Source organism: Dermacentor variabilis, chromosome 1 (genome assembly GCF_050947875.1).
Source record: "Dermacentor variabilis isolate Ectoservices chromosome 1, ASM5094787v1, whole genome shotgun sequence".
Lineage (NCBI taxonomy): Eukaryota > Metazoa > Arthropoda > Arachnida > Ixodida > Ixodidae > Dermacentor > Dermacentor variabilis.
In genome coordinates, this window is record NC_134568.1 from 103242575 (window position 1) to 103264134 (window position 21560).

General features: G+C 41.6%; 1 protein-coding gene across 6 annotated transcripts in view; it reads left to right on the forward strand.

Moving 5' to 3' along the window:
• Window positions 1-21560, forward strand: part of LOC142582232 (histone-lysine N-methyltransferase SMYD3-like) — a 58373-nt gene that overhangs the window by 20180 nt on the left and 16633 nt on the right. For 3 of the 6 annotated variants that reach the window (XM_075691715.1, XM_075691706.1, XM_075691690.1), the window contains 5 exons: window positions 399-507; window positions 3323-3427; window positions 4164-4242; window positions 10967-11153; window positions 13565-13673. In XM_075691715.1, the coding sequence (XP_075547830.1) occupies window positions 399-507; window positions 3323-3427; window positions 4164-4242; window positions 10967-11153; window positions 13565-13673 (589 nt within the window). The remainder of the gene's footprint in view (window positions 1-398; window positions 508-3322; window positions 3428-4163; window positions 4243-10966; window positions 11154-13564; window positions 13674-21560) is intronic. The other 3 variants (XM_075691699.1, XM_075691734.1, XM_075691724.1) reach the window with 3 other exon arrangements.

A 21560-nucleotide genomic window follows, 5' to 3' on the forward strand; every position in this document is an offset into this window, starting at 1 on the left:
GTTATAACAAAGTCGTATCCGATGAAAAAATAGCCATCATTATGTCCAATATTCGTTATAAGCATATATAGTTGTTGCACACTTATATTTGTTAGACATATCTTACATTTAGTTCATTATATCTGACAATTTGTTATATTTGTTCATTATATCGATGTTCAATTGTACCACATATAGTAAGTAGCCCATTTAGCTATGCTTGTGACACAAAAAATCCTTGCATTCAGGAGCAGTTAAATTTACAGACAGCAGCCTTACACTTTTTTTCAGCTTGTCATATTGTTTGTTCTGTGACCAATTAGTCAATTACAATGACTTTGCTGAATTCATCACTTATTCGAGGGACTGGCATGTGGCATGCTATCTGAGGCCTTTTTACATTTCCATTCTTGTTACAGCCCATCAATCCTTGACCATTCCTGTTCTCCAAATGCACATGCAGTTTATGAAGGTCACAAACTTCAACTTAGGGCTGCAGGAGATATCAAATGCAGCAATCTCGATGGTGTAAGTTGACCCTGTTTCATATTCTTTTTTTTTTTTTTTTTTACAGTGAATCTGTTGGTGTGACCAGAAGCACTCGAAAATGTTATACAGGCTTATACAGAAAATGTTTACGGTGTCCTGAGAACAGTATGTTATTTGCCGAGTTTGTATTTGGAGAAAATATGCAGCTGTTAAAATGAAGACATTGTGGACACAAAACTGTCACATACACTCTCATGTGTGAAGAAACAAGCATACGTGCCTCACTAGGTCTGAAATGTCTCGTGTTATGCATGACTTCAAGTGAGCAGTAATGAAAGTAGTTCTTTTGGTTTCACTATCAAAAATTCCAGTTTTTGCTAGCTTTCTGTGATGTACCGACTCACTTTTTGAATGTAAAATTTTGCACTGGGCCTTCTCTGTATCTCCACTTTTAGGACCATGGGTGTATCAAATTGTTTTTAAGGTGGCCTTTATTCGGGCCTCCTCACAATCTCCACTGGGGTTTCAAAGCACAATTGAGGTTTTAAATGAGAGTGGTTGCTCTGGATTTGCGTGTATCCCAGAGGCTTTGGCAAAACTTTGGCAGATGTCATGAGCTGTGCTGTAGCTGGCTCTCTCCGCTTACGCCCATGTGGTCCCCTTCATCCTCCTTTTGCTACTTAATTTGAAGGTGACGTAATCACCACTTGACTCCTTTTAGATGCTTTGCCCTTCAGCGAATGTTGCAGGCCTCGCAAAGCAGCAGCAGCTGAGCCAGTGCTGATGCTCATGATCCTGTGGCTTAGTTAGCAGAGCACCAGGCTTAGAATCAGCAGGTTGTAGGTTTGACGGAGATTGTGGCCTAAGTCAGTATGGCTGCAGAATTTTGTTTTTGGCGTGAAAGCGTCAAATGGCTCATTGAGCGAAAAAGCCAGCATGCCGTGTCTGTAGCAGCACCTTTATTCCCATTGGCTGAGATGCCACATCATGAGCACCCCTCGACGGAGTTCCTGTTAACTGCAACACCACGGCACGAGCGCACCTCGGTGGAGCAAAGCGGGCAAAAGGGAGCACCTGCTGCCGCAGTAGTGTGCCAAGTGTTGTGTGAGGGGAGAGGGCATCGCTGCAACCCCAAATCACCCTTGCTCTCGCTCTTGGAAGCCTGTGTTATCCGCCTTTTCCTCGCAAACTCTCGCTTGTGTTCTAACTGCGCCTCGGTAAGGCCATATCAAAATGCGCCAAACGTCTCAATGTGCTCGCTTGCCCGCGAGGAGTTCATAACTCAAAGGACCATTCAGTGGCATTTAATTGGACATTAATGCTTTCGCATTCACAACTCATAAGAAGTGCTTAGGTGTCCTCTGATTTTTTTTTTAACTATTCGCTTCGCATCAATTGGCGATGAGTGACAAGTGATGGCTGACGAGACTGCGCAAGAGCTTGGCTTAAAGGGACCTTCAAGGCAAACGCTATGTCAGTGTGGAATGTTTAAATATCGTTCAAGAAATCTTGCAGTGCTTGTTTCGTGCCAAGAAAAGAGTTAGTTTATGAGAAAATTCCATCTGAAGGCTCCGAATACCTTTATCGCAATTCGAATCTCCCGCCACCCAACTGGGGAGTGGTGATGTTGCATACACCATCACCGCCCTTTGCTGCCATCGGTGAGTAAAACGGCGCCTGACAGATGGCAGTACGGTTTTTTGCACAAAATGCAAATGCATCACCATACAGAAACCGATCCAAGACAGAGCGGTGGATTCGCCGCTGCAGCTGCTTTTGGTAAAATGGTGTGGACCGTTTGGCCATCTCGCAACATCACATGGACGTACAATTTTCGGCTACTTGCAGTTTGTGCGAGTTTTGCAAGCCAGGAAAACCAGCACAGTATTATGCAATAACGAAACTACTAAAACTTCAAAACGCAGGCAGTGCAGCGTCGAGCGCAACTGAAATCTTTCGGCCGCCCATGTTGTTGTCAAGGGTAGTAATGTCAATGAGTTCTCTTTTCTAAAAATGCAATAGAACTGGACAAGTAGCACTTTGTTTCGTCTTATAATACAATACAATGTTGTTTTTATGAAGAGTGATTGAGTACTACGTAGTAACAGTGCTTAAATGAGGAGTGCCTTTGTCATTGAGAAAGTACTTTAACATCCCAGTGGAGTGTATAATAATGTCCTGCATTTACTTCAATTTCTCGATTTCTAAGGCTCTGTTCGCGATAATATTGACACCTTAGAGATTCTTGAGCACTGATCTATCACTTTAGCTTGACTTAATATTTGCCTTTAGTATCCCTTTAAACCTGCATGATGCTGCCATAAGCATTTCATGTCTCAATGTCTGAGATTGTCAACTGTTGCGAGAGTAAGTGCTCTGCTAAAACAGTGTAAAACATACTCCTCTCTAAAGAGCAGCCCCACGATGATTTTTCAAGACTGGACAGTACAGGACAAAGCAGCAACATAAGCAGAAACAAATGCTATTTAGCTACTTTTGGCATCACAGCAAGCGGTTTATGTTGTTTACAGCTGTTTCTGCATGTGTGAAATCAGGTGTTATTTCTGCGTCCATCAGTGCCTGCTATTTTTAAATTATATTTGTTGTATTAGCTCTCTGATTTTTATAATGTTTGCCAACTTTTAGGTACAGCTCGTTATCATCATTTGGTGCAATCTTTCAGTAAATGGATGGAACAAATAGTTACACTCCATTAAAGTTTCTGTTAAAAAAACCAAGAGGTATTGATGTCTGTCTGTTTGACATTAATCAGTGCAGACACATTTATTTTAGGAATCCCCTAATGATGCACTGTGATCCCAGTAGTCATCATAATACCAAATTCTTCATGCAGATCAGAGTGAGCTACATTGATGTGATGGCTCCAAAGTATGTGAGGCAGCAAGAGTTAAAAAGCCAATACTACTTTGAATGCAGCTGTACAAAGTGTAGTAACAAGGTATGTTTTTTAGTTTTTTAATCAAGCTTTTCAGTTGCCGAGTTCAGAATAATGTAACCTTATCTTAGTAATTGCCCTAATCTGTAGCTGTAGTAGCCATTTAATGAAAGATGGGTGCAGGGGGCTGATGCAGGAGTCATTTTAAGCATGTAATTAATTTGTTATGTAAAGCAAGTGTCATCGAAGTAATTCTTACCCATCCTTAACTAATATCCTTAGCAAAATGTTTTAAGCTTGAAGTAACTATGCTAGTTGCTCTGAAGATCTGAAGTATTGCGCATGTTATTAGCTTAAAGTGTAGTGTTAACTTATGGAATATGCTGGTCTTTAATTAAATATTACTTGTGTTAATGGAGGAAAGGGAAGGGGGACCTTCTTGAAAGAAATTATTAAAATTAGTTAGGATCTGTCTGTACTTCTTGTTTCTAGTATTTCCATGAACCTATGCTTTCTAGAATATTTCTACATGTATTCACACCAAATGACTGCGTGAAATTGTTAAAATAAATATGAACTTCTTTTTTCTTCATATTAAATGCTTGGCTCATGGCTGTGTATCTCAGAAAAAGAAAGCAGAGCAATGCCACTCCCTTTGTCACTTTCATTTTTACTGCAATGTGGAAAAGTCTGGGAATTAGCATATGTTGAGTTTGGCTAAAAAAAATGAAAGCAGCGACACCATCTGAGCACTGCGCATCATCAGCTTGGCTGAGTCATTGAAATATTTTATTTCCAGGTGCCTGATTATGTCACGGAGAAGTCAGCTGCACTTACTGCCAGTGTGAAAAAAAAGATGAAGGAAGTTGAGGAACAAGGTGAGGGGTGTGGTCTCTGCCAGTTCAATGTTTTCTACCCCTCCTGTAGTGCTGTGTATTTGTTTTTCAGTTTCAGTTTCAGTGCTAAGTTGGCAACTCTGCGTCCTTGTCTGTATACATATGGTGCTGTGCTGCTAAGCAGGAGGTCGCGGGATCAAATCTCGGCCACGTAGGCTGCATTTCGATGGGGGGAAATGCAAAAACACCCCTGAACTTAAATTTAGGTGCACGTTAAGAACCCCAGGAACAAGGTGAGGGGTGTGGTCTCTGCCAGTTCAATGTTTTTTACCCCTCCTGTAGTGCTGTGTATTTGTTTTTCAGTTTCAGTTTCAGTGCTAAGTTGGCAACTCTGCGTCCTTGTCTGTATACATATGGTGCTGTGCTGCTAAGCAGGAGGTCGCGGGATCAAATCTCGGCCACAGCGGCTGCATTTCGATGGGGGGAAATGTAAAAACACCCCTGAACTTAGATTTAGGTGCACGTTAAGAACCCCAGGTGGTCCATATTTCCGGAGTCCCCCACTACGGCGTGCCTCATAATCAGATTGTGGTTCTGGCACGTAAAACCCCATAATTTATTTATGTATATATATTGGTGGCACATGGAGTTAAGGTTTTGTTTTTCGACTACCTTTCTAAGAGTGTTGCTACACACGCCCACTACAATTGCGATGAGATAGGGGCCCTGCAGGACTCCTTAATATAGAAATTAAACCTGCATAGTTACTTAAAGGGACACTAAAAGTAAATAATAAGTCGATGTGGACTGTTTATATACCATTCCAGAAAACTCGCAACGCTTATTTTGTGCCAAGAAAAGACTTTTACGACGTAAGACGATGTTTTGTGCTTGTTTTGTGCCAAAAAAAGACTTTTAAGACGTTTTACAACATTTTAAGACATTTACGAGAAAAATTGCATCTGAAGGGTCTGAATACCGTTTTCGGAATTCAACTCTCCCACCACCCAACTGGGGGAGTAGTGACGTTGCATGCGCCATCACCGCCCTTTGCTGCCGTCGGTGAGTAAAACGGCGCCCGACAAACGGCGGCACCGAGTCAAGACAGGCGGCGGATTCGTCGCCGCTGCAGCTTCTTTTTGGTCAGTGTCATCAACTGTTCGGGCATCCCGCGACATCACATGGAAGTTGACTTCTCTGCTACTTGTAGTTTGTGCAAGTTTCGCGAGCTAGCAAAAGCAGCGCAGCACTACGCAATCAGGAAAGTACTGAAACGCGAAAGTGTGGGTGGCACAGAGTCGAGCGAAAAAGAAACGTTTTGACCGCCTGCGTCATTGTGAAAAGGAAATTTCAATTAGTTCTTTTTTTGAAACATGAAATGAAACTGGACAAGTAACATTTCATTTCATATTATAATTTATTTATTTATTTCATTACCTTCAATGCCTGAATGCGTTAAAGAAGGGAGGGGGAAAAAATGCGTAATTGTTGTGATTGTTGGTGGCTAGTATATACAATAATAATTATCGACTGTGGATTTAAATGCAGAAACACTTAGAATGATGACGACGGAGGTGGGCAGGTGGTTCTATTCTCTCAATGTATTTGGCAAGAATGAATCGCAAAATAAGTTAGTAAAGTTAGTATGGAAAAAAGGGATTTCATCATTATGACAGTGATTAGTACGACAAGATAAATAAGATGGCTCATTGAGAAGTTCATTTCTCAGATGTGGATTATGAAAAATCTTATGAAATAACGATAAACGAAACACTTTTCTGCGCAGAGAAAGGTTAGGATGTTTCAAAATGTGTTTCATTGACGATACACTTGAAAAGCGGGAATAATTTGACAGAATGAAATGTGCGCTACAGTTTTGTACTGATTCTAATTGATTATTAAGAAATTCTTTACTGGGATCCCACAGCACGCATGGATATTCAAGCTTAGACCTTACAAGTGTTTTGTATAATGTTAATTTAAGAGAAGCTAGTGCCCTTGAAAAGTTGTGGCGTAAGAAACCTAATGTGCAATTAGCATTGTTAACAACGTAGTTGACATGGGTTTGCCAAGAAAGGTTAGCAGTCAGGTGAAACCTAAATACTTATACATGGTAACCTCATGTAGTACAGAGCCATCAATGTGATAAAGAGGAGGGGTACAAGTAGAAGCTTTTCGGGAGATTCTCATTACTTTACACTTTTTAACGTTCAAATGCATTTGCCACGCATTGCACCAGTTAGTTATAGCGTCGAGGTCAGATTGAAGTGCTGCAAGGTCAGTGTCAGATGATACTATGCAATAATGTACGCAGTCATCAGCGTATAGCCTGATGGATGATTGAACTGCATTAGCCAGGTCATTAATGTAGACTAAAAATAAAAATGGGCTGAGGACAGAACCCTGCGGCACACCGGAAGTAACTGGACAAAAAAAGGAATCAAAATTGTTAGCTGTCACAAATTGCGTTCTATTAGAAAGAAAATTTTCAATCTAGGCAAAAATGTTAGGATCTATGTTTAATTTGCTTAACTTTAAACGAAGTAGAGGGTGAAAGACAAGGTCAAACGCTTTCTTAAAATCTCCAGGAATATGCAGTTAACAAAACACCTATTGTCAAGAGCAGCGAAAAGTGCAGTGGTCAAGCAAACTAGTTGTGTCTCGCGCGAAAATGATTTACGAAACCCATTTCGTCGTAAAAATTTTAATACATTAGATTCGAGGAAATTAACTAAGCATGAGTAAATAATATGTTCTAATAGTTTGCAAGGAATGCTAGTTAATGATATAGGTCTGTAATTATACGGTGAATTGACGTCACCAGACTTGAAAAGGGGTACCACCTTGCCCACCTTCCTATCGCCAGGTAACTGGGCAGAAGCGATGGACTGTGAAAAAAGTTCTGTTAATATAATAGAGGAGTACATTGCAGTGTTCTTCAAAAATTTTGTGTTGATACTGTCTATTCCGCATGACGAAGACAATTTCAAGTTTTTCATTAAGTGCAACCCACCAAAAGAATCTATAAGCGCAGGATCTATCGGTGGGTAACCCATTCTACAATACGCAGATGTCACTTGGAAAACAGCTGACACTTGGGAAAGACATTGTGAACGTTTCATTTAACAAGGAACAGCATTGAGAAAGTGGAACAGGGACACCATCATTATTGTTTAATGAGATTGTACTGTCTTTAGAACAACCAATTATGTTCCAAAACGTTTTAGGATTTTCTATAAGTAATAATGTTAGAGTTTTATTGAAAAAAACATCCTTCACTTCACATGCTGCATTTTTAAATGCTAAAAATGCAAGATGGTACTTATTCCACAACTCAGAGTTGTTCAGTCGCTTAGCTTTGCGGCGAAATGTGGCCTTTTTTTTTACTGAGAAGGCATTTTAAAGAAGCATTGAACTACGCCGAACGATGTCCGCAAGGAATAATATGCAATGGCACAAGTTTATTAATCAGGTACTTTATTTTTAAACAAATGCCAATTATACTCAATGGTTCGTTCAGAAAAATTAGGCATGTAGTCATCAATAAAATGTGATAATTCCTTGTTAATCGGAATGAAATCAGCTTAAGAATAATCCCTTATATATTTTCTTTTTCTTTGGAACTCACTTGATGTTGCCCTCTAGCATAACGTTTATGAAACAGTGATCACTTAGGCCAGGTTGAGGGAGGTAACAACATCTGGGAAATTAGTGAGGACGAGGTCAAGTATGTTGGCACTTGTAGACGTCATTCAGGTTGGCTCAGTTATTAGTTGTGCAAAGTTAAAGTCATAACATAGATTCACAAAATCCTCTTCTAAACCAGAAGTAACAGACGGTATCGGATGTATGCCATACCACATTATTTTAGGGAAATTAATATCACCCATTAGAAATATCAGTGAGGGAGGGTACCTGAGTATAGTGCTATTCAGTGTGTCATAAAGCTCGGAACAAAAAGATGAAGGTGCGGTTGATGAGCGGTAGCAGGCACAAAAGATGATGTCACGGTGACTGACGCGAATGCATGTGCACACTAATTCTAAACTGCTAATGACAGGAATGTGAAAGGAGTCAAAGTTATCAGACACAGCAATTAGGATGCCACCTCCTGCTCTATCACTGCGGTCACATCGCTAAAAATTGAAATCCTTTTCACATTCAAATATTTCAGCGTTGCATATCCTTGAAGATAACCAGGTTTCCGTTAGTATGATGACATCAGCATTGCACATGTCAATAAATGATGATAGATCATCACGCTTGTTGACAACACTACGCATGTTCGAAAAAAGAAGTGAAATTTCGCCTGAAGAAGGAATTGGTTTTGGTGATTTTTGTGACAGAGAGGAATGACGCAGGAGGCACTCTCACGGTTGTGAAAAGATGGAACAACACGAGCATCAACTTCGCACACTATCCGTGGACAACACGTACATATAACATTTATTGTTCATATAAAGCTTATCATATTTAATGGAGTAGTGTTTACTGTTAGCCTTCCCGAATTCAGACAGCTTTTTCCAAGATGTACGAGTGGAAATGCAATAATCCTCCGTAACACTGATGCTGGCTGCCTTTAGTTTCGATCTAGCCATGAAAATTGAATCCTTCACCTTAAAACTCGAAAACCAGGTGATAATGGGGCAGTGTTTATGTGGCACATATTTCCTTAACCTACGAGCACGAGAAATAGCTTCATCCGTGAGCTGAAGTTCAAGCGTTGACGTCAGTAGATTGTGCAAGATTACCTCTGACTCAGTCCACTACTCGGATTGTTTGTCATCCAGCCCATAAAAGATTAGGTTCTCGTGCCGGGATCTGTTTTCAAACTCGTCTAAGCGTTAATTAATGGCAGTAGTTTCGGTGCGCACAGCAGTTGATACTAAATCGGAGTTAATGACTCCAGCACAACCTTCTGAAACAGCCATTTTTTCTTCTACGGTGATGAGACGGTCATTAATGTCAGTTACTTGTTTTTCTAAATTCGATTGAATTTCTTTCACTTCGTTAAGTTGTGATAGAACCTCGGCATGATTTCTGTCAATTTTCTCATTAAAGGATTTTAATAGCACCACAACATCGCTACTGTTCTTACTTGGATCCTCTTTTGGAGGACCGGGGTTCAGCTCAATGTCTCCTCCCAACAACAGCAACTTGGTAACATCATAGCATTCACATGCAATGTCAAAAAGAACACATGGGCATGGAAACGGCAGCAGGTTGAGATTGCTTGTGCGCTTAGAGTACAGTGATGCAATGGGACTAACCTGCACCAGAATGCACAAAAAAGGTTGACGGATCCACATAGCTGCCGCGCTCACACGCCAACTAAAGTACCACACAGTCGACTCGCACTTAAGTTGCTCCGGATGAAAGCCTGATGATAGCGTCGATGAGGCTGGTACTGGCATAAAGAGATTCGGTAGAAAAGCATCCGAGCATCTGGTCAGTGCGTCAGAGGCAGGGCAATGCAGCAGGGAAGTCGTGTGCATGTCCAGTAGATTCGTCGAGGCATGCGGCTCTTCGTTTGAACATGCAGTCATTCTGGTGGATATGATCTGCACCAGAAAGCACAAAAACGGTTGACGGATCCGCATAGCTGCCGCGCTCACATGCCGACTGGAGGATGACGCAGTCGACTCGCGCTTAAGTAGCTGCAGATGAAAGCCTGATGATAGCATCGATGAGGCTGGCATAAAGAGATTCGGTAGAAAAGCATCCGAGCATCTGGTCAGTGTGTCAGAGGCAGGGCAACGCAGCAGGGACGTCGTGCGCATGTCCAGTAGATTCGTCGAGGCTTGTGGCTCTTAATTTGAACATGCAGTCGTTCTGGCAGATAAGATCTGTACCAGAAAGCACAAAAACGGTTGACGGATCCGCATAGCTTCCATGCTCATATGCCAACTCATTTGCCCATAATACAATACGAGGATGTCTTTTTCAACGAGTCGTTGAGTACTAGTGACAGAATTTAACTGATAAGTGCTTTCGTCATCGGGCAAGTGCTTGAATATCGCAGGGGAGTCTCTAATCATGTCCTGCATTTACCTCGATTTCTCGATTATTAAGGCCCTGTTCGCGATAAAATTGATGCCTTAGAGATTCTCGAGCACTAATCTATCACTTTAGTTTGACTTAATATTTCCCTTTAGTGTCCCTTTAACAGTACCATCATCAACACCCAAGCCAAACATTATTCCCGTACCTGGCTGCAAGGGGATTGCATTTTTTATTCATAAGATTGCCTACCCTTTCCTTCAACTGATTGAAATGCCCACCACTTTTCGGGATTATTGTGGCACCGCAATAACCACAATGGCTGTTGTTGTTGATCAAAAATGACGTAATATCGAGCAACATGACTGTGGTGTCATTCTGTGGTGGAAGAGAATAGTACCTCTGTCATGCCAATACCTAAGCTCAGCACAATGGTGAGTGGTGCAACAAGGGCACTGTTGCACATTGTTACAGCTGCACATCATCAAGTGCAGTACAAATGAGGGAAAGGAGGCTAAGATCACGAAGGCATCAATAGGGGCATGGTATGTGCTTGCGTATCTGCTTTGATATCTGCTTGCATGACTTTTTGTTGGCGAAGATTCTGGATGTGATGCCTTTTTATAGCAGGCACATTCCACCTCTTCAAAGTTATTGCACAACCCCTTTAAGAGGATAGTCAGCATCATGTCGGTACTTTTCATACACCCCAAGAAATGAATTAAACCAGCAGAGTCAGTATTGGCACATGCCTTCCCTGTCACAGCAGTGCAGCATACAACAACCCTCCTGCAGCTGCGCCAATGGGCTGAAAACCTACTGGAAACAGAGCAGCTCGTAGAAGCAGATTATGCACGGATCCATGCGCTGGACCTGCTGTCCAAGTGCTGTCTTGGTTTGGAGGACTACCAGGCTGCACTGCCACCTTACCTGGCTCGCGAGCCCATCTACAGGTGGGTGCACAAAGGTTCACATGGCACTTTTCGTGTGCAGGAACTGCATAAGAACAGCATTTGTTTGTCTTTTTAACTTTAATTTGAGGAGCTGTATTTCCTGCTTTTCAGTGTCACATACACTTTTACTTTTCACTAAGCGCAACGAAGTACTCTTTTTCATTTACCAGCTCTGTTTATTTGCTCATACTGCTTTGGCTGGAGTGAGACTGTAGTAACTGTATGTATGGTCACGTACACAGTTTTCACTGCTCAGAGTTGCATGTTTAAGAATGTCAGTGTTACACGTTCACGGCAAAGTGTGCTAATAGACAATTTTCTGGCTTCTCCAAGCCAACCACTCTGCAAGGCCCTATTCCACTCGAAAAGTCTCATGCACGGGTGACATTTCTACCAACTTTCTTAAAACTAAGGGAAAATGAAAGGGACAGGTTGAAAAACGATGACTATTTAGCCTCTAATCACCACTTCTGTGAATGTAGTATAGCAAGAAGCGCTCTGTTTATGTTTTAGACTTTCAAGGTACTAACGGGAAAATTCGTTATCACTGTAACCACTGCTGTGATTAATTATATTCAGTTTAAACCAGGCACAATTTCTCGCATGTGCTGGTAGTGCTGGTGGTGATATTCAGCATTGTTCCTAACCAAACAGCCCAACAGCTTATAGCTGTTGCTGAAAAGGTTTAGACGCTGACATGGTCCTTTCTTCTCATTTGTTTGTTTGCTTTCTTGTGTTCCTTTCTTTCTTTCTTTCTTATTTCCTTAAATCATAGATGCTTGAGTAACATGCTGGGTTGCCTTTTTATAGTTATATTGTTGCTAGATTTAGCTACAATTTTTTAGATTCAGCGGCCAGCAACATTTTTTAGCGACGTGACAGAAAATTGGCAATATTTTAGTGACATTGAAGTTAAGAAAGTTTCTTCAAAAATAGTCTTTAGAATGCACTTTATTAATAAAAAGCGAATGTGAGTGGTCAAAACTGGCTGTATGATGCATAGGCTCTGTCATCATGGTGAAACAGTAGTTGCCTTCTCAGGAATAGCAGTGTTCTCACAAAATGCAATTTTTTTTCTTTGTTTGTTTTATTTATTTGTTTTTTAAATTTTTTTATTCTTAACAACACTGATTTGAATGGGTCTTAAACTCTGGGTTCTGCACTTTCACTAAATACGTTCAATTGGTGGACATTTATAAATTTTATTGTGACATTTAGAATGCAGCAGGTGTATAATAAGATTGATTGTAGAAAGGCGTATACATAGAAGTGGCTGGGCTTGTTCATACGAGCCTGAACACACTGCTTCCTTTTCACATGGAACTTCGACAAGCCAGTACTGTGAAGCGCCTTCGGGTAGACCAAAGGGTCGAAGCATAGTATTTGACCTGCATAAAGGTCACGCAATTGTCATCACCGTGTTAACATGCTACCTTGTTTGTTTTGCAGAATTTTGCTGTTTTTTTCAGGATCACTGAGAACTAAAGAATTTTCAGATAGTGTAAACCAAGTGAGTTCATGTGCCATAAAAATTAAATTGTTTGCGTTCTTTTTAATTGTGCTGCGTTTGGAACCTCCCACTCAGTGGGAAATGCCGAATTGCAGCTGTCATTGTCCGGTGTTATGTAAGTATAATAGTAAAGTAAAAGCCCACTAAACACTGCTGGAAAGTTAACTGTTTATACCTCACTCATGTGGGCAGTATTTTCTGTTTATTCTTTCCTAGACAAACGTGACATATTTCTGTAAATAATTTACACCATACTAGCATATATTATGGTGTTCCAGAAAAACCTACATTACCTAAAATTTACTCTAGCGTTTTAGTGACAATTTTAGCGACTTTCTCGTCTCACTTTAGCGACATGCTTAAAAAAATTATGGCAACACTGGTGACGCGTGAATGAGGCATTTAGTCGAAGTTGGTCCTTGCTGGGCAGCTAACTTCAAGTAACTTTGTAAATTGTCAGTTATAGTATGTGGAACAGCTGCCTACTTAATACCTGGCATTGAAAGAAATGTTAAAGACTTGAGTGGCCGTACTGGTGTGCAACTACATTTCATCTATTTGCTGGCTTTGGATGGTACTCTTGTCTTTTTTAGTGTTTGTCAGATTTATTTTGCTTTTCCTTGCCAGAAGTAATGTGTGTCAGGATTTTGAGACATTTGCATAAATCTGTTGTCTTGTACAAAGTGCCTTACACATTGCAAAACTGCTCTTTAATTGAGATCTGCAAATTCATAATTAAAAAACAGTGCTTTGTAAGTTTGTTTAGTATTTGAGAGACAACCATAGTAATTGAAAATTATCATAATGCACGGCAAAATACAGTTACTGAAGAAGCAGAATGCTGATTAATGTTTGTCAGTAATGCTTACCAATAAGCTACTGGTAATGTTCTGTTTTGCAGACAATGTTATGGGCCGTACAGTCCTGTTTATGGTGTGCTGCTGTACAGCATAGCGAAGCTCTACCATGTTACAGTACAACTAAAAAAGGCTATGGAGTACTTTGAGAAGGTGAGGTACTCTGTCATTCCGCAATGCATTTCAGTTTCTTTATTTAAATATTGCATGCACACTTTGCAGTTTCGTTTGATTTCTCTGCATGCCTTTATGAAAAACTTCAACAAAGTGTTAATGGTGAATCTTTGAAGGCTTTTTAATTTGATATAAAAGCTATGTGGTCAGATGACTTCACAACTGCAATACCTTGTGGCATAGACATCAACATGATATGTTCTGTGGCATAGCAAGCCTCTATGATATTAAAGGGGTCCTGAAACACTTTTCGAACTAATCGTATAATGACCTCATTATTATATTACATCGCCTCATGAATCTCCTGCCGCATTTTTTTTTCTTTGAATATAAGTGGAGTTAGACGTAGTCATCGCACCAATGAGTGGCTTTCGCTCTCTTTTCATCTCCACTAGCATGCTGGAAGCTACACAGGGGAGTAGCCAAGGGGGCAAAGCCCTGAACAAAGTTGAGTGTCTCAGTGGCAAGAGGGCTCGTTGCGGCACCCCGTGGCAGCTGCGGTAGACTACATTGCAGAGTAGGCCGCTACTCTCTTGGAGGCCATATGCACCAGACGCAGCTACTGTACACACAATTGTCGTGTGTAGACCAGCAATGCAAGGATGAAATCATTTCTCTGTCATTTTCAATTCGCAGACATGTATATATTTCATTTATATAGTAACTCAAGTTGGCAATTACAGTATTACTGAGAAGGTTCTCCAATCACGAAAGCAGTCAATAGCTGTTGGTGTGAGCAAGCAATTTTTTTGTTTTTTGACATAAGATTGTAATTACCCTACTGTATGCAGTGCAATAATATTTAGCTCGCATGTTCACAGGAGCCTCTCCGACAGATCGGAAATGCCTTCTTACTATGTTAAAAAAGTGTTTCAGGGCCCCTTTAAGAGAAAAAATGGGTTCTGGGAAGAAAATTTTTGTTATTTACTCTTGACACCTGAAATTTTCAGGGAATATTTAGTCTTGTTTGCTGAGTGCAAACATTCAAGTAGCTTTTTTCAGTGTCATTCCTATAAAAAGTTAAATATTTTCAGAGTTATGAATTTGTTAGGTAAGTTGCAAAAAAGTGTACGAAAGCAAGCAAGCTAAAATTAAGCAGGTTTGTTTCTGAATGTCCAAAGAGTGCAACTTGGCATTTTAATGCTTGTATCTATATTTTAGACAAAGTTATGAAACTCTAAAGTTGCAACAATGCAGGTTTGAATTTTTGTTGATTTCTGCAAGATTTAAAAATGTTGCTATGTCTTAAATTCTGCATCATAGTAGTTCTGCACTCTAAAACTCTAGAATTCACAATTAAAAAATTAGGAGAAATGAATGAGTAGCAGAGAGACAGTGCCCGCTCCCAAAATTTGTGACTTGCACAATAAATTTTTTTAGGAAAACAGGAAAACTATTAAGAGTGCAAAAATATACATTTCAAGCTACAAAACCAAGTAGCTTTCTTCTAAAACAGCATTCAAGCATCGTTTTTGACAGGAAAGCAAGCCGGAATGATCCTCTTTCAAACGAGATCAAGATGGCCTCGCTCTTATACCCTATGTGGTTTTGGAATGGGAAACGGCACAAAATTGATCATTTTCAGTGTGTTCATGAGTGAAACTGAGCACTTTGAATCACTCTAAATGCAGTGTTTTTTTTCCTTAACAACACATTGTTTCAAGCTAGTTTTTTGCCAGCATGTGCACCATGATGTGTAGATAAAATTAACAGAAATGAGAAGTCCCCCCCCCCCCACAAGGTCTTTAACAAGGGCTGCTTACGTCGGCAATCAGGATGCCTGAGCAAGTGTTGCTCTAATAGGAGGTAATCTGCCTCATTGCGAAATTCTCACTCCTTGCTTGCCACGTGGTGCTCTCTACGACTGCCTTGTCATCTGCACCAGGAGTTAATCTCAAGAAAAGCATAAGTCATGGAGCTAGAAAGGTGTACAGGATGTGAAAAATAAAATGCCATGAATGTGCTGGAGAGTTAGCATAGACATAATAGCAAAGATATACGAAAGAACATCAAAAGATGTATTCACTCGTCGAAAAATTTTTAAACTGTAATCAAATGTAATGAGTTCAAATCATTACTGCATTGTACAACTCACCTCTCTGAAAAAGATGCAAAAATACCTTCATGATAATTACCGATATGTTACTGCCATCATGTTTACATCAGCGTGTAAGGGGGATGTAGTCATTGCAGTGAGAGTTCAGTGCATTTATGTTGTGTGTGGCACGGCAGATGTCATTACCAGTAGTATTGTTTGGAGTCAGCAACTTTCAGTATTTCAGTATGCACTAAAATCTCCACATAATTAACTTCAGTTTAGTGAAAGTTGCTATTTAGGTGGCCAACTTTTTTCATTTCCCGATATTAGTTTCATTGAAAACCATGTACAGTTCAACCTCTATATGACGAAGTTGGTAAAACCAACAATTTGCTTCGTTATACCAAAATTTCTTCGTACAGTAGCTGACCGATTTTCCAGATCTGGAGGGAACCAAAAAATAGTCTGAATAAATGACACAATCAGCACGGTTTCCGGCCTGGTTTGTCATGCGATACACAGCTTTATGAATTTATTACTGAACTTCACCTGAACTTAGACTCATCGCTTCAAACTGACGTCATATATCTAGACTTCGCCAAAGCATTTGACTGTGTTCCCCATCAGTGGCTTTTGGCCAAACTTTCATGCCTCGGTCTCGACCCTCTCGCACTGTCATGGATCCGTTGCTTTCTTACTAAACAATTCCAGTACACAGCTATCGGAAATCATTGTTCAACCACTGCTAGCGTCATCTCCGGAGTACCACAGGGGTCTGTCCTCGGTCCCCTTCTCTTTCTCATCTTCATAAACGACCTTCCCAACGGCATATCATCCAATATCCAACTTTTTGCAGATGACTGCGTAATCTACCATCACATTACAGACCCAGCCGACCGTGCAATGCTCCAAAAAGACTTACATTCAATAGAAACCTGATGTTCCAACTCTTTAATGAAACTTAACATCTCCAAATATAAAGTTATGCAGGTATCCCGTAAACACCCTAACAAGAATCACCCATACTTTTTAAACTCGACAGCCCTATCCACCATTGAATCGTATCGTTATCTCGGTATCACTATTAATAGCAAGTTGACTTGGTCCGACCATATAACAAAATTGGCTACCGACACTAATAAATCACTTGGCTACATCAGACGTACCCTTTCGCTGTGCCCCTCATCCACAAGAAAACTAGTTTATAAAACTTTTATTCGAAGTAAACTTAAATACACCTCAGCTATTTGGAGCCCGCAACAAGCTTACTTAATTAATATGTTAGAATCAATACAAAATCGTTCTGCTAGGTTCATCACTTCCAGGTGCAGCCGTGAAGAAAGTGTCAATGCGATTAAATCATCTCTAGGACTCGAACCATTGGTGTTGCGTCGGAAAATTGCGAAACTGTGCCTTTTCCAGCGACATTATTATAACTTCCCCGAACTGCATGGAAGGCTTCTAATCCCACAAACCCGTACATCTCGTTGCCTTTTTAACCCTTGCAGCATCCAGCGCTTGCATGGTTCAACATTCTCCTTTAATGAATCGTTTTTGCCTAGCGCCATTATAGAGTGGAACAATTTACCAGATAGAGTTGTCAATGAGCACAACCCCATTATCTTCAAGCAGCTGTTTACTGATCACCTTAAACCTTAACCTTATAATGACCATACTGTGCCTTCATTCTTTTGCGATTGCCGTCTCACATTGTGACTGTTCTGCTGATTTGCTTTTGCATTCTATTCAGTGTGCCTCGTGGCTTTTTTTTTTTGTTGTTGTTGTTTGTTTGTTTCTTTGTTTTAATGCGAATCCACAGGCTGAGTCTTGTAAGAAATTGTAACCATATCTTTGTTTCTATCCTTATCTTCTGTAACCGCACCCCCCCCCCCCCCCCCAACCCTTATGTAATACCCCGACAAGGGTCCACAAGGAAAAATAAATGAAAAAATGAAAAAAAATCAGTCCGAAAAATCCGTGAGCTGCAAAACGGAACTTTATTCCAGCTAAACTGGACTGAAAAAGTCGTGGATGGTCCCTTGTTTTAAATTCCTGCATTCTGTAACGACGTCTTCTTGCATCTATACAAGCATCACGTTCTCGTCATACAGGCTAGACAACAATATTAGAGCATTGACAACATCTTGCGTTGATTGTTGCGGGCGGCCAGAGGTGTCATCGTCGGAGTCCGAGTCGCTTTGTGGCGGTACCGTCACCTGGCGCACGATCTCGTTGTCTGTAAGCTCCGCGCACAACCCTATGTTGTTGTCGATCATGGCAAACTCGTGAAAAGTAACAGCAGCGGGAAGGTCCATCCCACTGCTGCGCAAGTCGGCAGTCAGCTGCTCGCTGGTTTCAATGTCTGCAGTGGTGCCGTTTGCCTCTTCGGTCACAGACTCTTCAGAGTTGGAAAATCCAGCATGCCTAAAACAATTTGCAATTGTCGAAGACTGAACAGCCTTCCAGGCATCCACTAGCATGCCGAGTGCTGAGAACAGGTTAACGGAGTATGTCTTCCCATGTTGAAGCACATGAGTGTGTGGCCAAGTAAACGGGCACGGTAGTGCACCTTGAGGTTTTTAATGACCCCTTGGTCCATCAGCTGGTGCACACTCGTATTTGGCAGCAAGAATTCAAGACGAATAGCTTGCAGGTTGTTTACGGCGCCGTGCGTCCCGCAGTTGTCTATGACTATTACCACTTGCCTCTTCCACTCAAACATCTGGTCCAGGCAGCGGACGTAATCTTCGAACAAGCTTTGTGTAATCCAGGCCTTTGTATTGCTGCTATACCACACAGGCAGGTTCTTCACACCCTTAAAGCAATGCGTGTTTTTCACTTTCCCTATCACTAGAAGGGGCAGCTTCTCAGTGCCAACCGCATTTGCCCCGACCATTACAGTTACCCTTTCCTTGCTATGCTTCCCACCAGCGAAGGCCTCATTAGTGAAGGAAAGTGAACGGTCCAGCAGTGTTTTGAAGAATAGGCCTGTCTCGTCACAATTAAAAATGTCTGCTGGAGCATACTCTTGTAGCAGAGCCTTCAACCTACTTGTCCAGTAATCCTGACAGTAGATTGATCCATAGCACTGCTCCCCCCACAAACTTTCTTGAAAGAGACTCCGTGCCTTTTCTTAAACCCATGGATACACCCATCGGTGAACTTGAAGTCCTGAATGCCCATTTTTAAAGCGAGCATCTCGGCTTTCTGCTTGAGCATGTTGCCCAAAACGAGGAAGTTCTTTGCTAGGACTCCTTTCAACCACAGCTGCAGGGCCTCTTGAAGCTTTAGATGTTGTCCTTTTCGGTCATTTCTTGTAGTTTTGCAGTGCAACTGGTCGACTGCAGACATGATCTTTGGTTTGTTTTTGACATAATCAAACAAGTTCTGTTTGAAGATATTAAACTCCTTCGCCACGTCGACTTGGGTCCGTCCTTGCTCAATAAGCCTGATGATGACGGCTTTGTCTAGCGCTGGGGTCGAATATTTTCCATGCTTTTTCGACACATTCAGTGCTGGTGGGCAAAGAGCAGGGGCCATGGAGTCGAAAACACGTCGGCGTTGCGCTGTATGAACGGCCGCAACACACTGAAATAGCGATGATATGCTGTACGGCGGCTAGCGGTGGCAGGTGATGATTTCAATTGCACTGTACTGGATAAAAGCCGGCGGATCACTGCCGGATGAGAACTTGCGCAACACCAGCTATGACACCGAGGCAAAACTGATGATGATGGTGGTTATCGTGAGCACCACCTGGCGTTCGAAGGTGGTGTCCAAAACTGCCCTCGCATGACCGATTTCTGGCTCTCGAAATCGCTTCCACGGCAAGCTACAGGCAAAAGCATGGCCTTTAAGATCGGCGTTTCTTACGGCAGGCACCACCGTTGCCGCATGGATTTGGATGCCTTCTATACTTGCTAATCAAATTACTATACCAATCCAAGCCACTTCACGTCCGATTCGAAGCTAGTCAGGCGGCTCAAGATTGAAAATGCTGTCCTCCCTGACTCTTAGCGCTGGTCTGTTGCGGAAAATTTTGTCTGGAAAATCAAACTTCTGGCTTTATGTTGTCTGAAAAATCGATCGCGAAAATGCATTAGCTCTATGAGAACCCTGATGGTGCATTTATAAAGTCTAGAATATCCATCAAGTTCGAATTTTTGGAGTCCGAAAAATTGGTCGGCTACTGTATTGAAATCCGATCTTTTATGCAAATAAGTACAGTTGCTGATCGATTTTTCTTACTTGGAAAGGGTCACAGAATTTTTCAGATTATCGGGTGACGAAAAAAGCTAATTTCAATGAGAAAAAGACTTCATTTTGATAAATTTGGGAGTCAGCGACGAATAATACGATTTCATGCCACGTATGTCGATATCTTCACGTCGGGGGTATGAATTAAGCAAAGCCAGCCATGCTTTCGCATGCTTTCCACCTCCACGGCTGTTGCCCACACTGAGACAACACTATTAGGAAGAGTGTCAGCAATGGAAAGTGAATGCTTCGTCTGCCTCTCGCTCCAACGGTTCACTGAAACTCCAGATTACGCAATTTCCAATACTGAACGCATGGGAAAACGGCTTGCATGGTGCCACACCATCTCGGCACGCCCCCTTTTTGCACACATGGCAGATAACCTCTAAAGCATGGTACGTAGCTGTGTATGCTCGCAGCTGCATGCAGCTGAGATGTGCACCAGCTTACCCACCTCTCCACCTCCCGCCCTGCACCCTCATGTGCACTTGATCGCGTTACCGCAAGCTCGCTTCCCTCCCTCTCATTCCCTTTGCTCGCGTGGGTAGGCGTTACTCATGAAGCCGCCATCTTTCATGTCTCATCCTCGCACACTTTCACTCGCGCCTAAAGCATACCGTGCGTGGGGCGCGATAGAATCTTATTGCACTTGAACTTTATGCAATACATTGTGCAGCTCCACTTTGGTGGTCGCTCTTGCCGCGCGGCGCACGATTTGAGAGGTGCGTTTGCAAGCAGCCATTTGTAATTCAATCATTGGCCATCTGTGTCTGCGGAAGTTTCCATTTAGTGAAATTTTGTTATAATGAAATTGAATGCTAACACACTTCGTTACATTGGGGTTCTAAATATATGGTGTTCTATGGGCAAAAAGTTATCAAAAGTTAAATACTTCATTATATCGAGAATTTTGTTATATTGAAGTTCATTATATCGAGGTTTAACTGTTTTATTTTTTTCCTGTGGTTTGGCGATGCAATTTTGTTCTGCAGTTTTAATTCAATGATGGTCCATGTGCATCATATGCATGTACTATTGTGGTGAATGTGGCTGACACTACAGTCTTTACCACACATGTGATGGGTGCGAGGACGCATGTGCTTCTGTCGTATGTTGTCGTATGTAGAAAAAAAGTTCGCGTTAGATTCAAGTAAGTAGGGTAGTAGACAGCTATACGAAGTAAGGATAGTAGTTTATTGGCCACATAAACTTGTAAACATTCACGTACTAAATTAACAAGCATGGTGTCATGCACGCACAAGCAAACATGAACACATCTCACTCAATGACCACGGAAACTTGTTATCAAAATGCCAAAGTGAGGAAGTGCGGTAACAGAAGCAAGCGAATTGACCTTCATGCTGCCTCGCTTCAACATGAACTAAGCTGCGAGAACACAGCGCAGTGCGCCTAGACACGTAGACGATAGCGTAGACTCTGTCTACATTACAGATCGCTTTGAAGATAGGGGCCACACGTGGCTGCGCCGCACGCAGCAGCCGCCAGAGTAGAATGCCTCTCCTTCTGTTTGTGCCAGTCCTGCATGCAAGTTTCGGGAGCTCCGAATGTCC